The sequence below is a fragment of the Phacochoerus africanus genome, chromosome 2 (assembly GCF_016906955.1).
Source record: "Phacochoerus africanus isolate WHEZ1 chromosome 2, ROS_Pafr_v1, whole genome shotgun sequence".
NCBI lineage: Eukaryota > Metazoa > Chordata > Mammalia > Artiodactyla > Suidae > Phacochoerus > Phacochoerus africanus.
In genome coordinates this window covers 3,291,879-3,316,932 of record NC_062545.1, presented here as the reverse complement: position 1 = coordinate 3,316,932, position 25,054 = coordinate 3,291,879, and the positions used below count along the sequence as shown (strand labels likewise).

General features: G+C 42.0%; 1 protein-coding gene across 1 annotated transcript in view; it reads right to left on the bottom strand.

The window, feature by feature from the left end:
* The window catches only part of PDE10A (phosphodiesterase 10A), a 273,805-nt gene that overhangs the window by 103,142 nt on the left and 145,609 nt on the right, over positions 1-25,054 (bottom strand). The window contains exon 3 of the mRNA XM_047769767.1: positions 8,240-8,268. Coding sequence (XP_047625723.1) covers positions 8,240-8,268 — 29 coding nt within the window. The remainder of the gene's footprint in view (positions 1-8,239; positions 8,269-25,054) is intronic.

The following is a 25,054-nucleotide window of genomic DNA, read 5'->3' as shown; positions in this document are numbered from 1 at the left end:
TAGACTCTCATACCGAGTGAAGTAAGTCTTAAAGAGAAAGGCAAATACCATACAATATCACTTATATGTGGAATCTAAAATATGGCAAGATCATCCTTACAAAACAGAAACAGATCACGGACATGGAAAGCAGACTTGCGGCTGCCAGGGGGCAGCAGGGAGGGAGTGGGATGGACCGGGAGGTTGGGGTTGGTGGATACCAACGGTAACACTTGGAATGGATGGGCAACGGGGCCCCACAGTATACAGCACGGGGAACTGTGCGTGACTGGGTCGCTTTGCCGGACAACAGAAACTGAAGAAACGTGAATCAACCTTACTTAAAAAACAAAACAAACAAAGACAAAAAACAGAACAAATGAACAAACATAAACATAAACAGAGTTATAGACACAGAGGACAAACAAGCGTTTGCTAGAAGGGAGGAGGGAGAAGGGTGGAAAGAGGTGCGGGAGATTAAAAGGTACAAACTTCTAGTTTCAAAATAAATGAGTAACAGGTATGAGATACAATCAATAACGACTTAGTAGCTACGTGTGGGGACATACAATAACTAGACTTTTCAAGGTTATCGGGTTGAAACGTATAGAAATACTGAATCAGTATGTTGTGGAAGAGGAGCTGACACACTGCTGTAGGTCAGCTATAGTTCAAAAACAAAGTCATAGAAAAAGAGGTCAGATCTGTGGTTACCAGAGGTGTGTGGGGGGGGGCCGGGGGCGGGAGGGGCTGGACAAAGGCCTCCCAAACACCCAAACTTCCGGGTATGACATAAATAAGTACGAGGGAGGTAATAAACGACATGATAAATAATAACATTGTTGTATTTTATATGTGAACATGGTTAAGTGAGTAAATTCTCAGTTCTCTTCACAAGAAAAGAAAAGGTTGTGTTTTGGGTTTTTTTTCCTATTTCTTGAATTCTGTACCTATATGAGATGATGGATGGCTGCTAAACTTATCCTGTGATAATCACTTCAGGATGCATGTAAATCACTGTGCTGTACACACTGTAAACTTATACGGGGCTGTGTGTCAATTACACCTCAATGGAACTTGAAGACAAAAGGAGACTCTATAAAAAATAATAAAGTTGAAATAAACCTCTGATACCGAAACGAGGAAAGGGAAACCAAAACAAAATAACGCATGCACAACAGAGACAGAGCGAGACAGTGAGAGAGAGACACACAACACACAGACAAGTTTACAGGTTTTCACCCCACTGTTGTTTCAGTGCTTCTCCCTCATCGTGGAAAACTCAAGTCCTGCACGTGGACAGCCATCACCTGGGCCCTCAGCTACCCGGCTCACTGGCCAACCTGGACATCTTTCTACCCCCCTTCTCCCTGCTTTGCCCCAGAACCCACTGTAGCATCAGCAAAGCCCCTCTACTCTCAAACTCTTCTGAAAGGAACAATTTTTTTTTATTATTTTACTTTTTGTGCCCTAAGCAAAGCCTCCCCCTGCTCCTGACAATACTGCTCCCTACACTAGAACTGACTGTCACATAAGGTAAAATTAACATGTAGAATGTATCGTCAAGAGCCGTAAGCAGATAATTCAGAAATTTCTTAAGGCAGTAAGAGGTATTTTATAAACATGAAGAAAAGACTAGCCATCCCTGAAAAAAACAATTATTTAAAAGGTGGCAGTCTGTGACCTTCTTCCCCCTCACCTTATTAAATAAAGAAAAATAAAAACAAAGAGAAACTGAGCCACTGTGGCTGTGCCTGCCACAGATCTCCAGGCAACTTCGCTGGACATACAGGTATCCCCCACTTTCTGAAAGTTTGCTTTGCACTTACAAAAGACCTATGTTAGTTCCTGTTTGCTAACCCAGAGACACCAGACAAGGATTTTCGCTTTTGCAGAAAAAGGCTAAAGGTGATCACGCTGAGCCTTTGTCTTGCAGGGAACAGTTACAGAGGCAGTGGGCACCCTGAGCAGAGAGAGGGCTCCTGCCGTGCTCATCCCGGGGAAGGAGGAGGGGCAGGGAGCTGCACTCAGCATCCAGCCACCAGAGCTTCGGACTGTGTTAGCGAACGCCTGTGCTTTATCTGGACTTTGCATTCATTAGCCAGGTGCATCCTAAGGCAGCTGTGTCTTTGCTTGATGACACGTCAGCTTAGGGAAGCTTTCACAGGAAGGGGCTACCTTCAGAGAGCAGGTAAAACCTGTAATAGCAATGAAACCAAATGGAAAAGAGTCACCAAGAGCTTATTAAAATCCCCTTTTCCAAGAAAATGGCACCATGGCATAAAGTTAATAAAAAATACTCTGGGAAAGACAATGAGAGGGTCCCAATTTAGTATGACAAGTGCTGGATCGTAATTCGCATGATTTATGCAACAAGGCCCTGTGTTTACAAACACAGTAAACAGAAATCCAGGGATGGTTCAGGATTCACTAACAGAATCGAGTGTTCCTTCAACTTGGCAAACAGAATGGACACGGCCACACTCCATACAAGGCCAGGGTAACGAGAAAACGAGATAACGAAATCTGAACTCCAGTACGGCAGTTTGTTTCCATCAATGCAGAAAAAGCTCTGAGATAAATTTCCCTGTGGGAATGTCCAGCCTCCAGTCGTGACTGCTCCCCTCGGCCCCCTGGCTGCGTGTTGAACCTCACCAGCAAGGCTTCCGACACAGGACGGAACAGGATCTGACCTATACGCACGGTAAGCAGCGACAAGGAGATGTCTACCTACAAATGTCAAACCCTCTATCACTCAATGATAAATGTTAAAAATAAATTTTAAAATAACCCTTGAAAATATATAGTAACATTAAAAAAATAAGAAAAATTTACTACGAATACACAGGGTGTTACCATAGTATTATACCATTATTCCTGGGATAAAGCTAATTTTGTGTCTTGGAAGGAAGGACAGAGGCCACATGAATTTTAGGAGAGCATCTGCTTTGCACTCTCAGGAAAATTACAGCAGAGTGACCAATGGGAATCATCAATAGGCTCTTAAGACAACTGACGAGAAAGCATCAAAACACGGAAGCGAAGGTTAACGAAACAAGTCATGAATGTGCACAGAATTAGAAGCAGTACAGACCAGCTGTGCTGCAGAAGGTCACGTCAGTGACACAGAGTTAATCAGAATGGTTCTTCTAGAGGGACAATGAAAAAATAAATGAGAGACGATGAAAGATGTGGATATTTGATGACGTTGAAGAGCATAAAATGAATGGGACAGAACTGAGGCAGTAAGAAACAAATATTCTGAACCAAAAAAAGACTTTAAAAATGGCTGAGAAAGCTCACCGTACGTCAAGCTAAATTAACAAAAGTTAAAACATTTACACGGAACCTAGTGAAACTAATGACTCCCGAAAGCAAATGGCAGCGTTTTATAAGTACACAGAGAAGAAAGCAACATTTACAAAGAAAAAATTAGGACATGACGGAACGCATCTGCAGCATTTTGAGGAGCGAAGGTGGTACCCGAGAGTTCTAGACCTGGCTACATTTGTCACATTCTAGCACTCAGCACCCAGATACTCTTATCTGGATACTTTCTCTCTTTTCTTGTCGGAAATCTCTTTGCTCTATAAGCTGGAACCACTCACAACAACAGCACCAGCGAAGTACAACAAAGGACGCCTGGCGCTGACCACACACGCACCCAAACGACAGAGCTGTGACTGACCGCACATGCCTCCCATCGGTCCCTCCGCAGCCTCTCCGACCAGGGCTCTTTCCTCCACTCGTCCAGTGCAGGCCCCGAGGGCCCCCTGCGCCCCCCACCTTCCTGCCTCCGGGCCTCCGCAGTCGGGGTGCCCTCTGCCGGAAGGGTCGCCCCCGGTTCTCAGTCGGCTCCCCCCTTCGCCTCCCTTGGTCTCTCCCGGGTCCCGCCGGCTGCACACTCACACGCCCGCGTGCTCTGCCCTGGCTGTCTCCACAGCATTCACCACCGCTGAGCCCAGGGCACCGCGTTACTGACTCACTGTGTTTCCTGACTCTGCCCCGCGCTGGTGTACATGCTGCGAGGACAGGCAGCCCTTCTGTCCAGGTTCTCCCTTGAAGAGACCAGCGTGGAGGCTCATTTACTCCGTGGCGACTGAATGACAGCGTCGGATTGGAGGAACATCGGCCCGGTCTCGCTGCTCCGATTCGAACAAGGTGTGGACACAGGGCCTCACCTTAACCTCACAGGTGACACTTCCACACGTAGCAGTGTTCTACTTATTTTCTAATAAATTACTGAAAAGGGGGCACAGGAACACAACTTGGAAAAATTACTCACATTCGTGGCCTCAACACAGAGAAAGAGACAATACGTTAGACGAGAGAATAAAGCAGAGACATCCCAGAAGGTTGGGAAGGGTCGGAACAAGACCAGATGAGGCTGAAATCAGTGTGGAGTCCTGCAGTTAAAATTACAACACGAATCTGCCGTCAGAGAAGCTTTCTCCCCGCTTCACTGCTCACTCTCCTTTGCCGACGGGCTCTGTCTCCTTCACCGAACAGCCGTCCAGACGTCGGCGCTCAGCCGGCTCCTGCAGCCAGACCCCCGAGAGGCACCCCTTCCCCGGGTCCCCGCTGTGGAACGCCGCCCACACGCCTCGGACCCCCGCCCAGCCCCAGCTCTCCTCCCCGCCCGACGACACGCACCCCTGCGCTCTCAACAGCTCACTCCGCGGTCTGTCACCTCAGGGCCGACGGCTCCAAAACCAAGCTCGGGGTTTCCCAGCCGCACCCACGCCCGTTCCTCCCGCGGCGTCCCCACACCGGCGACGCGCTCAGGCCCAGCGAGCGGGGACTCGTGACGGACGCCGAGCAGCAGCGCGGCGGGCTGCTCCGCGCACACCAGCACCTCTGCCCACCTCTGCCCAGCCTGCGAGCCATCACCGCCTCCGCCCTCCCCTCTCAGCGCAGGGCAAACACGTACGGGGGGTCGTGACACTTCCCACCCCATTGCCCGGCTGGTCTCCCTCAGGGCCTCTGCGGCCACTGTCCGCCTTCAGCTGACCCTATGACGCCCTTCAGGTCCCTGCTCAAAGGTCACCTTATCACACCCCCCTCCCCCGACCTCTCTATATGTACAATAAGCCAGTAAGTCCCCTTGCTCTACCACCATTCTCTGTCAGCTTATTCTTTCATGTATTTATCACAGGACTCATCATCTGACATATAAATTAAAAAATAATTTTTCAGCTGTCTCCACCACGCCCTTCGATCCCATGAGAACTGAGCTACCCTTGTGCTGTGTATTCCTAGAACCTAGAACAATTCCTGGCATGTAAATGCTGAATAGGTATTTGTCTATTGAATGACAGGTAAGGGGGAAGGACAAGATGGCAGGGTAGGGGTGGGGGCAGGGATGGAATGAGAGAGGAAGAAGGAGGGAAAGGAGAAGGCTTAAGATGGACAGGTCTGACTTGACCTCATGTTAAAAAAAAAAAAAAAAAAAAAATCTCGGAGTTCCCGTCCTGGCGCAGTGGTTAACGAATCCGACTAGGAACCATGAGGCTGCGGGTTCGGTCCCTGCCCTTGCTCAGTGGGTTAACGATCCGGCGTTGCCGTGAGCTGTGGTGTAGATTGCAGACGCGGCTCGGATCCTGCATTGCTGTGGCTCTGGCGTAGGCTGGTGGCCACAGCTCCGATTAGACCCCTAGCCTGGGAACCTCCATATGCCGCGGGAGCGGCCCAAGAAATAGCAAAAAAAAAAAGACAAAAAAAAAATCTCAGTTTACTCAAAGACCCATAAAGAGAAATGCCCTACAGTTTCTTTAAAAAGCTATTTCTCCCTTGTTATAGATCCATAGCTTCCAAGGGTGATCTGCCCCTCATCTTATCAGGGTCAAGCCACAGCTGGTCCGTCATGTCACGTCATAGCTGCCACCCTCTAAACATGTGTCACTGATGAAGTATTTGTCCAGAGAATGACAACCAGATCCGGAGGAGGCATGCAGGGAAAGAATCATTTTAAGGGAGTCTGCTTCACTGGGAGTCAGGGCACAGTCCCTCTGTTTCAGGAGCTCTCACATGGCACAGGGAGGACAGCCCTTGTTTTGAGTTGCCACACAAGTCCAAACAACACTAGCAGACAGCGATGAAAGAGAGGCGGTTTAGCTGAGTGAGGAAGTATCTCACGATAACCAGAGCTGCCTGGTGTAGCCACCTGCCTCACTGCAGAGCCGCCTTCTGACAACGGATGCACTCTGCGGCCAGTCACCACTCACCAAAAGGTTGCACTAGTTATTTCTACATCTTAATTTTCACGTAAAACAGCAGTATATTATTTTCTAAAGCAAATTCCAAGTATCAGTCAAGTGAGCAATGACCAAGATACGGGGTATTTTTGGGGGGAAAAAGAAAACTTTTAAAGGTCCCGGCAATGGATACTATTCCAGATTATCAGTTCATATGTTTAGCATTTCTCAACTAGAGATGCACTTTCTTCAAAATTAGGCATAAAATAAGAGAATCTTATAAAATAATAGCAAAAAAGTCACTATGTATAGTTCATCATCAGTGCCAGGGGCCTTAAAGATGCTATGTGGCACTGTCTCCACGCCTCTCTCCACTCGAGGAGGTGCTGGCACAGCAAGAGGTACGCGGCAGTCTGCGACCACGATGTCTTGTGACAGTTCCCACAACTAAAGTACACAGAAATGCGTTCCATTAAAAAGGGTACTCTCTGTCTCTACAGCTATTGCTGCCAAACAAAACCAGCTTATATTTGAAGGGTGGGCTGCAGGGACAAAGTCACTTATGACAGACACTTTGGTACAAAATCTTCATTGCATTGAGGGATACTGGAGGCAAAGGGGGAGTCTCCGCAGACAAAGAGAACGGAGTTACCACGCTGGCTAAACAAGGTATCAGAAGCACAGCTCTCTCTCTGCAAACAAGAGAATGGAGTCACGACGCTGAGGTGTCAGAAGCACGGCTCTATCTCTGCATCCACAGAACTGGATGAGGGAAGATGCACGGGGGACGGAAACCATCTCTTCGGGCGTCTCTCTTCCCACCGCCCTCAACAGCGACCGCGTCTGCAGTCTTCTGAGGGCTGTAAAGGTTAGACTGAGGTAAGCTGCCCTTAGTTGGGGTTCATCAAATAAGAATATTGATGAGCACAGGGCACGACCTCAGAGATGTGAGACAGCAGCTTGGCAAATATCAACCACCCAGGATCCATGACTGCCCACGTCCACTTGTGATCCTCAAACACGGCTTCTTCACCACTTCTGCTGCGCTCCGGCTGATGCCTCCACCTGCTGATTACCACAGCCTGAGGCCCTCAGACCTGAGGACCACCCAACGGTGAGCTCTGGAAATGTGCCACGTGCAAGGCCCCAGGAATGGCGAGAAGCCTTAGAGAGATTTAGAGAAACCTTAAGAGGCTATCAGGTTGCCATGGACCGAGGGAATTCCGCCCAGTGTCCAGCAATGGCCCTGGTCATTTTAGAGATTCCTTTCCTCAGATAAACAAAAAGAGAGGACTCTGTCTGCATACGTGATCCTGTTAATGGTACTTCAGTTTATATCTTATGACAAAGAGTCATCTCTCACCTACGTTTGCATCAGATACGATTCCGATGAATTATTTTCAACATTCAATCCACACTTTAAGATCTTTATCTATAAGCATGATATATAATTAGGATTCTATCTCATATGTGATTAAAGAATTAGAAGTTTGCAGCATTAAACATGGTATGATAAAAGGCCTTTAAATTTGCTGTCTCTTAAGTTGGACATCAAGTGTGTCCTGTGGACAGGAAAACAGTGCCTTTGATATTCTAAAAGTACTGAAGACTGCCAGGTGATCAACTCATGAAGAGTCACCTTCCGTTCTTCTTGCAGAAGGTGCCTGCACTCAGAGGCAGGGCTGGCCAGGCAGCAGGCATGGCAGGCGACGAAGCCTGAGCAGCCCGATGCCACACGGGAACTCAGAGTCAGTGCCACCTGATCTTAGGGCTTTTCAAGAGCAGCCAGAAATCCAATCTGAATTCTAATGGAGAACTCCACAAGCACATGCTGGCCAGAGAGCTATGTCCGCTGGCTGCTCGCCGTTGGAGGTCTCGGGTTTGCAACCCCACTCCCTGTGGACTTCATGCCACACAGACGACAACCACCGCCTGAGTGAAACTCTAAAGAAGGCACTCAGTCTTGCCGTTATTTCCTAACACTTTAACATGTTAGAGCACTGAAAATATACCAAATAATATATTTCCTATATTGTGGTAACAAAAATTCTATTCCCATTACTTACCCTGCTGACTTCCTTAGGAGCCGATTCATCTGGAGATGCAGAGGAAGGAAGAAAAAACACAATTAGAAATGGAGTAGTTTCTGAAATAGAGAGCATGTCATTCGCTCTCAATAGACTCAGAGGTTACATGCCATGCTGCCTCTTCTGAAATCTAAGAATTTGGTTTTAAAAAACTGTAAAGTAAAAGTTAAACATAGGAAATTTAGAGCTGGATGTACACTATTAATTTTGGAGGGAAATGAAATAACACAACAGCTTGCTAGTCATTTGCAAGATGACCTTTGTAGAGACTCTAAAATAGCAGTTTCTGCAAATATGGCGACACTGTGGTTTATCAAATATACGTACCTAGAAGAGGGTTTGTAATATTTGCAATATTCAAAATGAAAACAATCACACGAATACCTCAAATAGTCATTAATGTCTGTGCTGTGAGGGTAATTTCCAGAATTTCTAATTTGCTGAAATAAGACATAGGTCTGCAAGCAAGGCCCCCTGGTGAGAGCATGAAACCTACCTATTAAGAGTACTTTTCTGTACCACGGGCCCCAGGGTGGTGGGGCTGTTTGTACAAGCATGTTGCACTGTTTTCTGGTGAAAGGAGACTGATGGATTTACCTGAGCTAGGTGAAACCCCCTGAAGGGTTCTCCCGCGTGCGAGGTGGCTACATGGCAAGATCACGCCTGTGTGACCAGCAGGGTGCAAGAAACCAACGGGCCGCATCTGGTCCGCTGGTTGGGAATACCTGGTAACTGGTTTTGACCCAGAGAAATGTGCTGATGTGGCCGTTCCAGAGGAAGGGTGACTGGAGCTGGGCCTCCCCAGGCCACTCCCTGGGAGGGCAGCCTTTCATTCAACGCTGCTGCTAGTGCTCGTCTTGCTTGGCAATCAAACCCCAACCGCCCCCATCAGTGCACACTTAACGTGCGAAATTTCCCATGTATTCTACATCAGGCCAGAGCACAGCCTCGCCCATCTCACTGCCGACAAAAACATGTCCCGCAAGTCCGGAAAGGGTGTGATTCTTCTTTCTCCTCAGTATTCTTGTTAACGAAGCCACTGAATCCTGTTATTTCCTCTTTTTTTTTTTTAACCTTTCTCAGATTTACTGCGTACCCTCCATTTCCACAAATAACACCAAGTCCAGTCCCAAATCACCAAACAACCAGTAGTTTCTAAGCTGGTCCCTGAATCCAACACCTGCCCTGACAATCACGCCTACACACACACACACACAGGCACACATGCACACCCACTTACCCACCCAGTATATCTTTCAAAAATATTCTATCCATCATGACTTTGGATGCTTCAGAATCTAAAGTAAATTAGTCTTCAAAGCTTTCTGCATTTTGACTTTACCTGTGAACTTCTAAAAAATTATCCAGCTCGGAACTATCAGACAGGAGCTATTCAATAAACGGTCCCTTTTTCGTATTATTCTATTAATACATACTTGTTCATACTTTTTTTTAATAATTGCTATATAATGTTTTGAGTATTGCACCTGATTTCCCTAAGGCGGTAACCATGTTATAGGAAAAAATATTTACTTTATCTTATACACTGAAATAACATCATGGAAATAACTACTAACCTCTCATTCTTTTCTAAACCTTCCTGAAGACATGACCATTTGATTTAATCATTACAACAAATTTATTAACAGATTAAAAAGTTGCAGAAACTTCTATGTTTGTACTTTTTAAAAGTTTTTATCTCAGAAACTCATGAGCAGGGACGAAAAGTCAAGGTGGGTAAAAACAGACGCAATGGGCAGCAGCGGCTGTGTGAGCAGGAGTGCTGTGTGCGCTGCGGGACTGCCCGGGGTCTCCAAGCTGTGGCCTCTGCAGCCACTCTCTCTCCAGTCATCACTATGTCTAGGAAGTCAATTCAAAGGAAGGAGAGCTCGAATGTCCAGAAACCTGTAAATAAATGTTCCTTTTTTCTTTAGTTTTGCTGAGTGCTTCTCACACTTCAGTACACATAAGATGCTCTACTGATATGTATTTATAAAAACCAACTTTTTAAATTCTTTATGGACAGTTTAAAGTATTTGAAAGAAAAATGTTACCTATAACTTAATTTTTGGATTTTCCACCATATACGCAGATTTAGAAATGTATCCTCTATCTGTGCCTCCAACTTAAAAGTCAAACGATTTTTGTTAAATGAATGTCAAGTCCATTACATTTAGGGAACATGGCATTGATGAGGAAATTCATGAGCCTAGTGAGTTTGTTAGGATCAGGGAAGCTGGCCTCCTATTTCCTATACTTGGAATTTTCATTTTGTTGAACTCTCCTGCCCAAGGAGAATTTAATGTGGAAGACAATTCATTCACTTTCTTTCCCATGGGGGCAGGGGGTGGTGGACGGGAGGAATGCATTCAAGACATAGTACAGCCAGTGGCTCAGAACAGGGACCATGAAGCCCATATAGGCAGTCACCTCCTGTTGCACTTTGGGCAAGGTGTCCTACTTCTTTTACCATTTTCTAAGTCTGAAGTGAAACAACATCCTGTCAATATAATTTGATACTGCAAAGTAAATTTTTCCACATAGTCATTTTCAAAGTAACAGGTTAAGAACCACAACTTAGACCTTAGAGTCTTAAGAACTCACAGCTCTGGAATTTCTCTGTACGCGTCCAACAAGCACTCATGACTGAGCTCTTGGAACAGCATTTCACATGGTTCAGGAATGAAGCGCACTTAAAAATGAAAGGACAGGGAATCACAGGAAAGAAGGAAATTGCCATGGATGCCAGATTTTGAGTCATTCGTGAGCATCAAATTAGCAACAAAAAATGTTCAAAACAGCAGAAACTAATTTTTATGTGGCATCAGGGTCTGTAAACATTTGTTTATTCAACAAATATATGTTATGGATCCACTATGTGCCAGGCGTTTATCCTAGTTCTCATGGAACTTAAATTCTAGTGGGATGAATAAACAAGGAATTTTTTTAAAGTAATTTCAAAAAGGGAATACTGATGATTGTTAAAGAGAAATTTTTTTAAAAAAGAAAAAAACGTCTTCAATCTAAACATCATTTTAATAGTCTTTTAAAGTTTTAAGAAGAAAAGCTCATGCAACAAAACTATCCCCTAGAGGATTTCCTCATAACTGCACCTTTCAGTAAGCACTTAATTTCAAATATTTTATAAATCTTCATAACTGTGCATGTGTATACCTTGCTTTCTGTGATCACTTTCAATATGGCTTATATGAAATGGGGTTTCAGGAAGGAATCCAAATATATAAGCAGAACCTAAAAGACGTCACAGTATGGCGATCGATTTAAACTTCCGAGCCTGTTTGCAATACTCTTATTTACCCTGCTGTTTAGGTTTTAGGTAAGATCTCCAGAAACAGGGAGTAGACAAAAATGTTCATTGCAGCACTCTATACGATAGCCAAGACATGGAAGCAACCTAAGTGTCCATCGACAGAGGAGTGGATCAAGAAGATGTGGTCCATACACACAATGGAATATTACTCGCAGCCATAAAAAAGAATGGAACAATTCCTCATCCACTTTGCTGTATTTGCAGCAACATGGACGGACCCAGAGATTCTTAGACCAAGTGGAGTTACTCAGAGAGTGAAAGACAAACATCATAAGAGATCATTCCTATAAGGAATCTAAAAAAAGGATACAAATGAACTTATTTGCAGAACAGAAATAGACTCACAGACTTTGCAAAACTTATGGTTTCCAAAGAGGACAGGCTGCAGGGAGTGAGGGTGGAGTGGGGATTTGGGATGGAAATATTCCAAGATTAGGTCGTGATGACGACTGTACAACTAAAAATCTAATAAAATTCCCTGAATTATAAAAAAATTCCACTAAAACTCATATTCTTTAGAATCACTAAGAAATCACCAAATACTCTTACTATTTGATCTGTAAAAACTATAGAAGAAAGTAAACGCCATGAAAGAAAAACAAAATGTGAAAAAGAGAAAAAATTAGAATAACTAAGTTTAATTACTATAGGAGATCTAAAAATGATCCATTTAAAATTAAGCATTAAAGAAAGATTTTTGATTGACTCCTATAATCCTTAAGTATTTTTCCTTTGTTGATAGTTTAAAATCTTCCTACTATAAAGAAGAATTTGAGAAGGCTTACGGTAAAAAATACAGATGCAACAAGACCCGAAACTGCAGCCGCTAAAAGTGATGATGAAGGTTTATATTTATTTATTGACATGAAAAGTTGTCCACGATTAGGTTACATTAAAAAGAGTATGAGAAAATCAAAATTACCATATGAACTTACGTTAATTAAAATATATCTATGTATTTAATCTACAAATGTGTGTAAACACACACCTTTTATAAATTATACACACACACAAGCTGGTTTCAATTATAAATTTTTTTTTGCAGTATATCACATTACCTGACATGTCGGAAATTTAAAATTGAATCATAATGACAGTAATAATGATACAAATAAAAATAAGTTGGAAAACGTGTTGCAAAAGTTTCTCACTGTCCACAAATCTTTACTTTTGAAAATGTGTTTTGTCATTATTGTCTAACAGCCTAATGACTACAAACTTAATTTGCACATCTTTGAACTTCTAATCTAAAACTGTTCAAAGGAAAAATCAAAGCAGAGGCTTCATTAAGTTCCTGGGACGTGAGGTCACATTCGTTCCACTTACCCTGCAGGACGCTGCAAATGTCCAGTACCCAGAGAACGTTTAGAACACTGGCTCCTTTTTTTTGTTTCTGTGTATACTGAAAACGGTATCACTTTTAAAGAGTCTCCCTTTATTTAAAAAAAAAAAAAATCAGCAAAATCTGCAGAAAGGAGAAGGCTATGTGTAGTCCTCCTTCTGCCTGAGCCCAGCTGCAGCCCCGGAAGGACGCGCCCTCAGGGCCCGAGTCTGCCCAGGCCAGGGGAGCAGAGGGGAGCAGGGAGAGGACAGCTGAGCCTGAGAGAGAGGATGGTCCTACATGAAGTACAGCACGTCAGAGAATGGATGTGTGCAGGTGTACTGGACCTGTGGTCTCTCATTATTGATACCACCAGGGAAATAAAATGGAGAAACCAGGCAAATAATGTGCTGAGGTACCAGCGAAAAACATGAGAACTGAAAGGCAAATTTAATTATCTGCAATTTTCAGCATATTGTCTCTTTCTTGTTACTACAGTCCTACTGCTTCAACCTTTCTGGTATCTGTGAAGAAGTAATGACTTGTAGATAATTCTGCATTAAGACTTTTTACTAATTTAAAAGTAGCAGAAGCTTATAACAATGAATCATTGAACACTCATTTTCCTTTGAAGTTTGATATGGGTGACATGAGTTATAGTTTTAAAATAATATCCCACTTTTTCTCACAAAGGATTAACTGCAACGGAAATTGCCTTCCAGTCATAAACAACCAGAAAATCAGGCAAAATACATGAAACAGAGGTTTTTAGACACTGGCTGCCAGGCAGCAAAAGATGGTAACCCCAAAGATAAAATATTTGGGAAAAAAAAAAAAGCCAATGCTTTTCAGGATAACAGTTAACAGCAAATTAAGAATTTAGGGGGATTTCTTTTTTTAACCTGATAAAGAGCATTTACGAAAAATCTACAGGTACTACCACAACGAATGGTGAAAGGTTAAGTGCGTCTACCGCCTCTAAGATGGGGAACAAGGCAAGAATTCTGTTCTCATCATTCTTATTAAACATTATACCAAGCTTTCTAGCCAGAAAAATAAGACAAACAAGTGTGTGTGTGTTATATAATTTATATTATATATTAAATATTATATATGGTAAACAGATCAGAAAGGAAAAAAATAAGCCTTTATGCACAGATTACATGGTAACCTAAGCAGACAGTCCTAAGGAATCTGTGAAACAAAACAAAGAGCACACACACATGCACACACACACACACACACACACACTACTGGAATGACTAAGTCAATTTAGTAAGGTCAAAGGATGCAAGATCAGAGAGGTTTAAACCCTAAACAGAGAAATACACCCTGTTGTGTAAGACAAATGATCCAGAAAAGCCAATTCGATTTTGAAAAATAAGTAAGTTGTAGACATTAAACTACATTCCAAGGCTCCCCATAAGGTTGCATTAATCAAAACTGGATGGTACTTTCTGCCACATCCTGCAGCATTTAATCTCTTATCTTTTGATAACAGAGGTGCTAATAGGTGTGAGTAGACATCTCACTGTGGTTTCTATTTGCACTTCTCAGATTATTAGCCATGTTGACGTTGCACACTGTCAATACACATGAATTTGTCAATTACACCTCAAGAAAGCTGGCAACAAAAATAAAATAGTGTGATGGCATTAACCTAATGATACATATGCAGATAGTGAACCAAAATAGAGACTCCATAAAAAACATATAGGTATATGTGATTTTTCAACAAAGGTACCAAACTTATTCACTGGAGAAAGAATAATGATTTTTTAACAAATGTTGCTGGAATAAATGGATATTCACATGGAAAAACAAGACAAAAATCTTGACCGTCATCTCACATCACACATAAAAATTAACGTCACGTTAATCACAGACCTATACATAAGGGGGAAACCTATAAAACAAAGAGAAAATCTTAAGTACACTTCTTGGACTAGGAAAAAACTATAAAGGGAAAAATCATAAAACAGATTTTATCAAAATTAAACACACTAGCTCTTCCAAAGACACTGTTAAGAAAACAAAATGAACAGCCAAAGACTGGGAGATACATAGTATTCTCCATCTAATAAAGGACCTGTATCCAGAATACACAAAGTAATATTACTATTCAATATTAAGATGACAAGTATCCTCATTTAAAAATGGACAAAATATTTGAATAGATGCTTCACTAAAGAAGATATTTAAGTGGCAAATAAACTCATGGATGAAATTACTCAACATCTTCAGTTATTTGGGAAATGCAAACTATAACTGCAGTGAGATACCACCACACACCCATTAGAATGGTAAAGTTAAAAAAAAAAAAGAATGTGAAGTAACTGGAAACTTATGAATTGCTAAAAGTGTTGCATCTCCAAATAATGGAATATTACTGAGCAACAGAAATGAACAAAAGACTGATCCACACCACAACACAGGCAAATCTGGAAAGCTGTGTGCTAAGTAAGAGAAACCAGGCACAAATGCTACATACTGTATGGTTCCATTTATATGAAATCCCCTAGACAGAACCAAAAGCAGGTAAGAGGCTGCCAGAGACCAAAGAGGGATGAGGGAGGGGGATAAGCTGTAAAGAGGCACAGGGGCTTTCTGGGATGACAGAAATGTTACTGTGACGTGGTGGTATACGTTCATGAAAACTCTCTGACCTCTATACTTAAAACTGACCATCTTTATTGAATGTATTTGTACCTTAAAGCTGACTGAACAAAAACATTATGACTGGAGGAGACTGTCTTTCTTTCACTGTATGTTTGTGCCTCCTTTGTCGTAGATTACCTGACTACAAGTGCTTGGGTTTATTTCTGGGCTCTGTCTCATTCCATTGATCCATATTTCCGTCTTGGTGCCAGTATCCTGTTCGGTTACTGCAGTTTTATAGTACAGTCTGAAGTCAGGGAGCTTGCTTCCTCCAGCTCCAATTTTCTTCTGTAATATTGCTTTGGCTATTGTGTTTTGGGTCTCTTGTGTCTCCATACAAATTTTAAAATATTTTGTTCTAGTTCTGTGAAGAATGACATTGGTAACTTGATAGGGGTTGCATGGAATTTGTAGATTGCCTTGGGTAGTACAGTCATTTTGACAATATTGATAAGTGGTGCTGGCACAACGGGACGGCTATGTGTAAAATGATGAATTTAGAAGATCCTCTAACACCAACTCCAAAAAAAGCTCAACATGGATTAAGGACCTAAACATAAGGCCAGATACTATAAAACTCCTAGAGGAAAACACAGGTAGAACACTCTCTGACATCAATCACAGCAATATCTTATTTGATCCACCTCCTAGAATAATAAAAACAAAAACAAAAATAAGCCAGTGGGACCTAATGCAATAATGCCATTTGTTGCCATTTGTAGCAACGGGGGATGGACCTTGAGATTATTACTAAGTAAAGTAAGTCAGAAAGAGAAAGACAAATATCATGTATCACTTATGTGTGGAATCTATTAAAACTGATACAAAAGAAGTTATCTACAAAAGAGAAACAAACATTTCAAAATCTGTGAGTTTTGAGACGGTGGAAATACCATATACACACTACAGTATAAAATAGACGATTAACAAGAAGCTACCGCATTGCACAGGAAATCTACTCAATAATATGTAATAACTTATATGGGAAAAAATAATATACATATTTATATGCATAACTGGTTCACTTTGCCGTACACCTGAAACTAATACAACACTGTAAGTCAACTATACTCCAATAAAATGAGAAATAAATATGACTTGCCCTTGGACTTTAGCTAATTATGAAGCAAGTGCTAGGATTTCTTTTTGCTTGTCTTTTGGCTGAGAGCCCAAAAGTTCCTGGGCCAGGGATTGAACCTGGGCCATAGCAGTAACCAGAACCACAGCAGTGACAACATGGGACCCTTAACCTGCTGAGCCATGAAGGAACTCTTGGCTTGTGTTTCCATTCAAGATACCATCTTCTGGAACGTCCTCCTGGCCCTGCGCTTCAGTGCTGGCTGGGAAATGATTCGACGTGTCCTGCACTCCCTCGGTTCTTCCCTCCGTCACCAACCTCCAAGTCGTCCCTTGTATTTACTGAGAATGCTGCAACCTGACCCACATCACCCCTTTCCCTCAACTGCCTCAAATCTGTTGTGGGGCTTCACTCTCCACACCGAGAACGTGGGCTGGGGCTGGGGGTGGGAGGCAAGCACCCCAAGGGAGTCAGAGCTGCTCCAGCCCTGGCTCACTGGGAACTCAATGTGGATTTCAGGCAAGACTTCGGGGGCTGATGACACCAGAAAGAGTGCACATGGGGGCCCGGCAAGCAGGCGAGAGCCCCCATCCCAGCACACCGTGGATCAATAGGCCCCTGGGCTCTGTCAGCCCGTGAAGCCTAAGCAGTGGTCTCAACAGACCCCAGGAGGACCGTGTTAAAAGGCCAAAGGCTGGCTCACCGTAGCTGCCCTGTTTCCTGAGTTTCCCGTGAGCCCCACTGTCTGACGGAAGAAAGAAGCTTTAGGAAGAAGCAATCCAAAGCTGGAACTCTTACACAGCCACTTTGGAAAACAGTTTGATAGCTTCTAAAATGCTGGTCCTACGTATGTACCTAAGACTAAGTATGGAGAATACCAAGTGTCCAAAAGAGACCAAGCTCATACAGAAAAAGTAGGTTTTATTTTTTTATTATTATTATTATTATTATTATTATTATTATTATGTTTATTTTTTAGGGCCACAACCGTGGCATAGGGAGGTTCCCAGGCTAGGGGTCTAGTTGGAGCTACAGCTGCTGGCCTACACCACAGCCACAACAACTCGGGATCCGAGCCATGTCTGTGACCTACACCACAGCTCACAGCAATGCCAGATTCTTAATGTACTGAGTGAGGCCAGGGATTGAACCTGCATCCTCATGGATCCTCGTCAGATTCATTTCCACTGTGCCACAGTGGGAACTCCTTGATTTTAAAGTAGAAGTAACTGAGACCTTTAATTGCTGAGATGATATGTTTTCTATCGATAGGGAAATTTAATCCATGAGCATAAAATCAGATAAAGAAAATAAAATTATATGTTCTTTTGCATATCCAAATCAATCTTGCTGTTCTACTTACACAAATAAGGCTAAAATATTGTCATGAAATTCACTATCCTTCAGCATCCATTAATTATAATCAATTATAAATATGAATTAAACATTTTGCAGAAAAGGGTGAATTAACAAAAATATTGTGTCTGTAGTTCTCTGGAAATTGATAAGAGAACTAATAACAGAATAATTCTAGAGTCCTATCAATTAGAGATCAATAGAGAAAACATAACCAAGGGAGAAATAATCATTTAGAATATTACTTTGGAAATGTGAGAAGATAGATGGCCACTAAATAGGGACAAGAGGTCACATACCTAAATTACGATGCATTAGAGGTACAAACTATTAGGTATAAAATAAGCTTCAAGGGTATACTGTAAACATGGAGAATATAACCAATGGTTTGTGACAACTATAAATGGAGTATAATTTTAAATTGTGAATCACTATATTGTACGATAATACTTCAATAAAAATAATAAAATGCATTAGAGACCAATAATAGGATGTCTTTCTATTAACACCAATAAAAACCAACCAAACACAGCTATAGTCGTATTAAATATCTGGAATTTAAAAATAAACAACAGCATTATTTATCTGAGACAAATGACTGACTATTCTTCATCTCTACTCTGATCGCAACAGACTTGAGTCTCTAAGCAAACTAGCCACGGTTCTGGGGCACAGGTGCAGCCACAAGGACAGTTTCTAGGGGCTTCAAATCAACATCTTACAGACAGGCAGTGCCATTTACTTGTTATCAGAAGTTCTACAGGGTTTGCTGCTGAAAATTGCCATCTAAATTTTGGTGCTTATGTCACTCACTAGTTTCCAAACTTTTTCTAACAAGGCAGGTTTTCACTTCCAAGTAAAACTACACGGAATAACCCAATATGTGAAAAAGAATAAAAGAAATACAGCGAGGGAACCCTCCTGCACTGTTGGTGGGAATGTAAACTGGTACAACCACTATGGAGAACAGTTTGGAGATACCTTAGAAATCTATACATAGAACTTCCATAGGACCCCGAAATCCCACTCTTGGGCATCTATCCGGACAAAACTCTACTTAAAAGAGACACGTGCACCCGCATGTTCATTGCAGCACTCTTCACAATAGCCAAGACATGGAAACAACCCAAATGTCCATCGACAGAGGATTGGATTCGGAAGATGTGGTATATATACACAATGGAATACTACTCAGCCATAAAAAAGAATGACATAATGCCATTTGCAGCAACATGGATGGAGCTAGAGACTCTCATCCTGAGTGAAATGAGCCAGAAAGACAAAGACAAATACCATATGATATCACTTATAACTGGAATCTAATATCCAGCACAAATGAACATCTCCTCAGAAAAGAAAATCATGGACTTGGAGAAGAGACTTGTGGCTGCCTGATGGGAGGGGGAGGGAGTGGGAGGGATTGGGAGCTTGGGCTTATCAGACACAACTTAGAATACATTGACAAGGAGATCCTGCTGAATAGCATTGAGAACTTTGTCTAGATACTCATGTTGCAACAGAAGAAAGGCTGGGGGAAAAATGTAATTGTAATGTATACATGTAAGGATAACCTGACCCCCTTGCTGTACAGTGGGAAAATAAAAAAAAAATAAAAATAAAAAAAAAGAAACACAGCGGCAGATATCATAGTTTCAATGTCTGTTGAGACCCCCTTCCTGTTTTGCACAGGCTGGAAGCTGAAAAACACACTTTCAGATTTCCTCGCATGTCAGCAGACGCACTGTTACGGTGGGACTGAGTGCACAATGGACTTCAGTGAGAGACAGACAGGCTGGGAGGGTCCCCCTTTCCTGGGGAGCCTCAAAGCAGAGACACTCTGGGTCTATAACCACCAGATTCCTGCCTCTCTGGGCCTCCTAGGGCCAAGGGAGCACTTTTTCCGGTCCCAGCTGAGGCGGTGAAATTCTGCAGCCAGCCAGTCTCAGTCAGTCCCCCTGGAACCAACGTCACCCGGCCTTGGGTGATTTTTAAGTTCCCCAATACATTTCTTTCTGATTAAGCGAGCTAATATTGGTTTCTATAATCTATAATCAAACCTTAATTAATATGCATTTTATTAGTAACAATGTAGTGTCAAAATGAAAAATTATTATTTTATTGCCTGTCTTCCCTCCACTCACACTACAACTACTGAGCGTTCAGGGAGGGCAAAAATACCTCCTGTAGAATATTTTGGGTCTTCAGTGCCTAGGGCTGTTTCTGACACGTGGACGATTCAGTAAACATCTGCGGACTGAATGACTAGATAAATAGTAACTACTTGATCGTATTTATCCATGACTCTAAAGCTACTGATGATAACATCAATAAATACTTACTCAATGCCCGCTATGTTCTTGGCCTGAAAATATCAAAAGATATATACAATCTTTCATCAATGAACTGAACACATTTAATTCAATAATTTGTTATCTACCACAGCACCAAAAGTATAAAATAAAACCAAAAGCTTACATAATAGACCTGAAGCCACTATTATACTGAATATAAAATTAAAACAACTGTCTGATACAGGTAAAAAAATTCATCCATGTGACATCATAAACTCTTCTAATTTACTAGAAAGTATTTTCATAAAAATATTGATACAATGATAGTTAAAAATGAGTGAACAAATCAAATGAATGTTTCAAAATATAAAACCACTCAACCATACACTTCAGAGGTTCAAGGCTGCAGAAATGGGAACACAGATCTTATGATTAAAAACAACATGGAGGAACCCTCCTGCACTGTTGGTGGGAATGTAAGCTGGTACAACCACTATGGAAAACAGTATGGAGTTATCTTAGAAAACTATGCATAGAACTACCGTACGACCCGGCAATCCCACTCTTGGGCATATATCTGGACAAAACTTTCCTTGAAAAACACACATGCCCCCTGATGTTCATTGCAGAACTATTCACAATAGCCAAGACATGGAAACAGCCTAAATGTCCACAGACAGATGATTAGATTAGGAAGATGTGGTATATATATACACAATGGAATCCTACTCAACCATAAAAAACCACAAAATAGTGCCATTTGCAGCAACATGGATGGAACTAGAGACTCTCATACTAAGTGAAGTAAGTCAGAAAGAGAAAGACAAATGCCATATGATATCACTTATATCTGGAATCTAACATACGGCACAAATGAACCTTTCCACAGAAAAGAAAATCATGGACTTGGAGAATAGGCTTGTGGTTGCCAAGGGGAGGGGGGAGGGAGTGGGGTGGATGGGGAACTTGGGGCTAATAGATGCAAACTACTGCTTTTGGAATGGATAGGCAATGAGATCCTGCTGTGTAGCACTGGGAACTATGTCTGGTCACTCGTGATGGAGCATGATAATGGGAGAAAAAAGAATGTACACATGTATGTGTAACTGGGTCACCACGCTGTACAGTAGGAAACTGACAGAACACTCTAAACCAGCTATAATGAAAAAAATAAAAATCATTATGTAAAAAAAATAAAAATTAGAATAGAAAGCCTAAAAAATAAATAAATAAATAACATGGAGGATTGAGCCCAAAATGGCAACTAAAATTATGATCATTTTCTTTATCGCCACCTTCGAATGCAAATACTTTACTAATGATATAGGCAGAAGAAAAAAATGGCAAAGGAATTTGGTAGGTGGTTTTATTTTAACACTATGATAATAAAATACTAAATCCTGGGAGTTCCATGGCTCAGCGGTTAATGGAATGACTAGCATCCACGAGGATGAGGGTTCAATCCCTGGCCTCACTCGGTGGGTTAAGGATCCAGTAGTGCTGTGAGCTGTGGTGTAGGTCACAGACATGGCTCAGATCTCACCTTGCTGTGGCTGTGATGTAGGTCAGCTGTTGCAGCTCTGATTCTACCCCTAGCCTCAAACTTCCCTATGCCACACTTGAGGCCCTAAAAAGGAAAATAAAATTAAAATAAAAAAATAAAATACTAAATCCTGATATTTGTAGACAAATAAATTAAATACATACAAAACAACATCTCCCCAGGATTTTATGAGGAAATGAAAAGATTTTATTTCCTGTTAGATTATTACTCTTATTTCATTCTACTGTTATCCTCCAAGAGTGAATGAAAATGGCTACAACACAACCATTTCTTTCAAACTTCTAGTCATCTTTAATCATCACACTCTTGGGCAAATAAGGAGAAACTAAGTACAGATCAGCTGACTACGCTTTGAACAAAAGAAAAGTATCTCACATGTCCATGTTTATTTGACACAGTTTAGAGAGCTTCTCAATTGTCTACCTTATTTTACTTCGGAATCATCTCTAGCATGTGAAGCTTCTTAAAAGCCAAGGTGGGACATGACCATCCTGGGGGGGCAGGGGCCACCCCTTCTCCCAGGTTATGGCAGGTGCTTAAAGACGGCTGCCAAATGTTGGAAAGCGTGGGGCTGGCAGTGGTCTGGAGATGCACATGGCTGGCAATTGGAGGAGGTACAAACTCTCGTGAACACAGACCGTCGTGACGGCAGCGGGAGCGAGGACCCATGAACACTGAGCGGCGCGGCCAGCAGGCACCCCGACACGGGTCCAAGGCGAGAACCAGGGATGCTCCCAGCTCCACACACCCCAGCGTCTCGCGCGCTCTCCAGAGCCACGGTGTCCTCCTCCCCAGACATTGAGTCATTTCTAACTTCCCTGCCTAGTGTGTGCTGGAGAAGCATTTCCAAAACTTGTTTCAATTATTTTACTCTTACGATCCTTGTAAAAATAAATTCCATCTCCTTACAGATTGGTTACAATAATGCTAAAAGATTCGGGGACCTCAATGTTCTCGGCAAAAAGGTCTAAATACTTAAATTATTTTGGAAAATACGAAATACCACAAAAAAGCATAACAAGTTAAAGCAAAAGAAAACGTTAATGGGTAAAATTAAGTTTATATAGTCCAGTATTTCGACATCTATTTGGAATGGCTCGACTAACCTTCCTTAGGCCTGTACACAAATTTTTATATCTATGGGATTATGATAGGTACACTGCGAATATCTGAGGAAGGGAAATCATAATATTCTAATGCCTTCAAGCTATGTTTATAAACACAAACTTTTATTATTTCCCTTTTATTATAGAAATACGTAAAGGGCAAAAAGACTAGAAAAGGAACTAAGTGAAACAATAATTAAATCACGTGAGACTAGTAACATGGATGGCACTAGAGCCTCTCGTACTAAGTGAAGTAAGTCAGAAAGAGAAGGACAAATACCACATGATATTACTTACTTCTTGAATCTAATATTTGGCACAAATGAACCTATCCGTAGAAAAGAAACAGACTAATGGACATGGAGGACAGACTTGGGGTTGCTGAGGGAGAAGAGGAGAGATGGACTGAGAGTTTGGGGCTAGTAGATGCAAGCTGTCACATCTGGAGAAGGTAAGCAATGAGATCCTGCTGGATAGCACTGGGAACCACATCTAGTCACTTGTGAGGGAACACGACGGAGGATAATGTGAGAAAAAGAAGGCATATATATATGCATATGCTAAATGACCCAGTAGTGTGTGTGTGTGTGTGTACGCATTCTTAGCATATATATATACACACACACATATATCTAGATAGATAGATAGATATATGACTGAGTCACTTTGCTGTACAGCAAAAACTGACAGAACATTGTAAAATAAACTATAATTGAAAAAATAAAAATCTTAAAAAATTGTTAAAATTTTAGGTGTCTCCTTCCATATTTTTTCTATGCCCAAATGCACTGTAAGCATAATTCATACTTCAAAAAATGGTGTAATTCTATATTAACTACATTTAAAATGCTTTTGAGAGTTCTCGTTATGGCCCAGGCAGAAGTGAATCCAACTTGGAACCATGAGGTTGCAGGTTTGATCTCTGGCCTGGCTCAGTGGGTTAAGGAACCGGCATTGCTGTGAGCTGTGGTGTAGGTCACAGACACGGCTCAGATATCGCGTTGCTGTGGCTGTGGCGAAAGCCAGGAGCTGTAGCTCCGATTAGACCCCTAGCCTGGGAATTTCCATATGCCACGGGTATGGCCCTAAAAAGCAAATAAATAGATAAAAATAAAAATTACAAACATGCATTTGTAAACTAAAATATATATTATTAACAGATTTATATGTAAGTAAATATAGGTATAACAATCATTTTATGATTATGCTACATGGTTAGGCTCAGATTATTATGCTACATCACATATATGCTATAGAGAAGTCAGTTGGACAAATGATATTTTTTGATGAATTACACACACACACAGGTGCACACAGGCACATGCACACACAGATGTTCGAGTGTCAGACGCAATACTAAAGAAAATAATCTTGCACGCATACCTGTGTATGTGTATATATTTCTGGCGCTAATAAATTTAAATCCTTAATCTCTGGTTTCATTTGACATCACGGAAGTTTTTCAGGTATTTTAAAAGCAAAGCCTTTCCTTGGTAGGATGAGTGGTTTAAATTAATAATATTTGAATACTTAGCTAGGAATTCTCCCTTAAAAGATTTTAATTCACAAACTGTGGAATTTCCAGTAACCAGTCTCTCAGAGCGCCTATAGTCCAGTCCCATGAAACCAGAGGCTTCCTACCTGCTGAAGGACGACCTTGACCCCAGCGCCCTTCCGCCTCTCCCCATCGTGACCCTCCTCCCTCCCAATCACTCCATCAGTCAGCATGGGAACAGGCCCCTTCCTTGCTGAAATAAACTAAGTTCCTTATGACAAACAGCCATCTCCCTGGGCCTAGTTTCCTGCCTGGACATGGCCTAGCTTTCCTTATCTATTCATTAAATGAATTAATCAGTCAATACTAGGGTCTCTTCCTACTACTGCCAGTCCAAACTGTCATCTGAGTCACCAGACTCCTTGGCTCTGTGTTTCCACTGCCACAAAGAGGCCTGCTCCCAGCCAGCAATGACGATACTCCAGACCCCTGCTTTTATCTGTCTCGGGAGGTGGCAAGAAACGGGAGAGGCACAGGGCAACTTTCCAGGCCACACACAGAACTGCAGTTGCCTCTCCTAACCCAATCTAATCA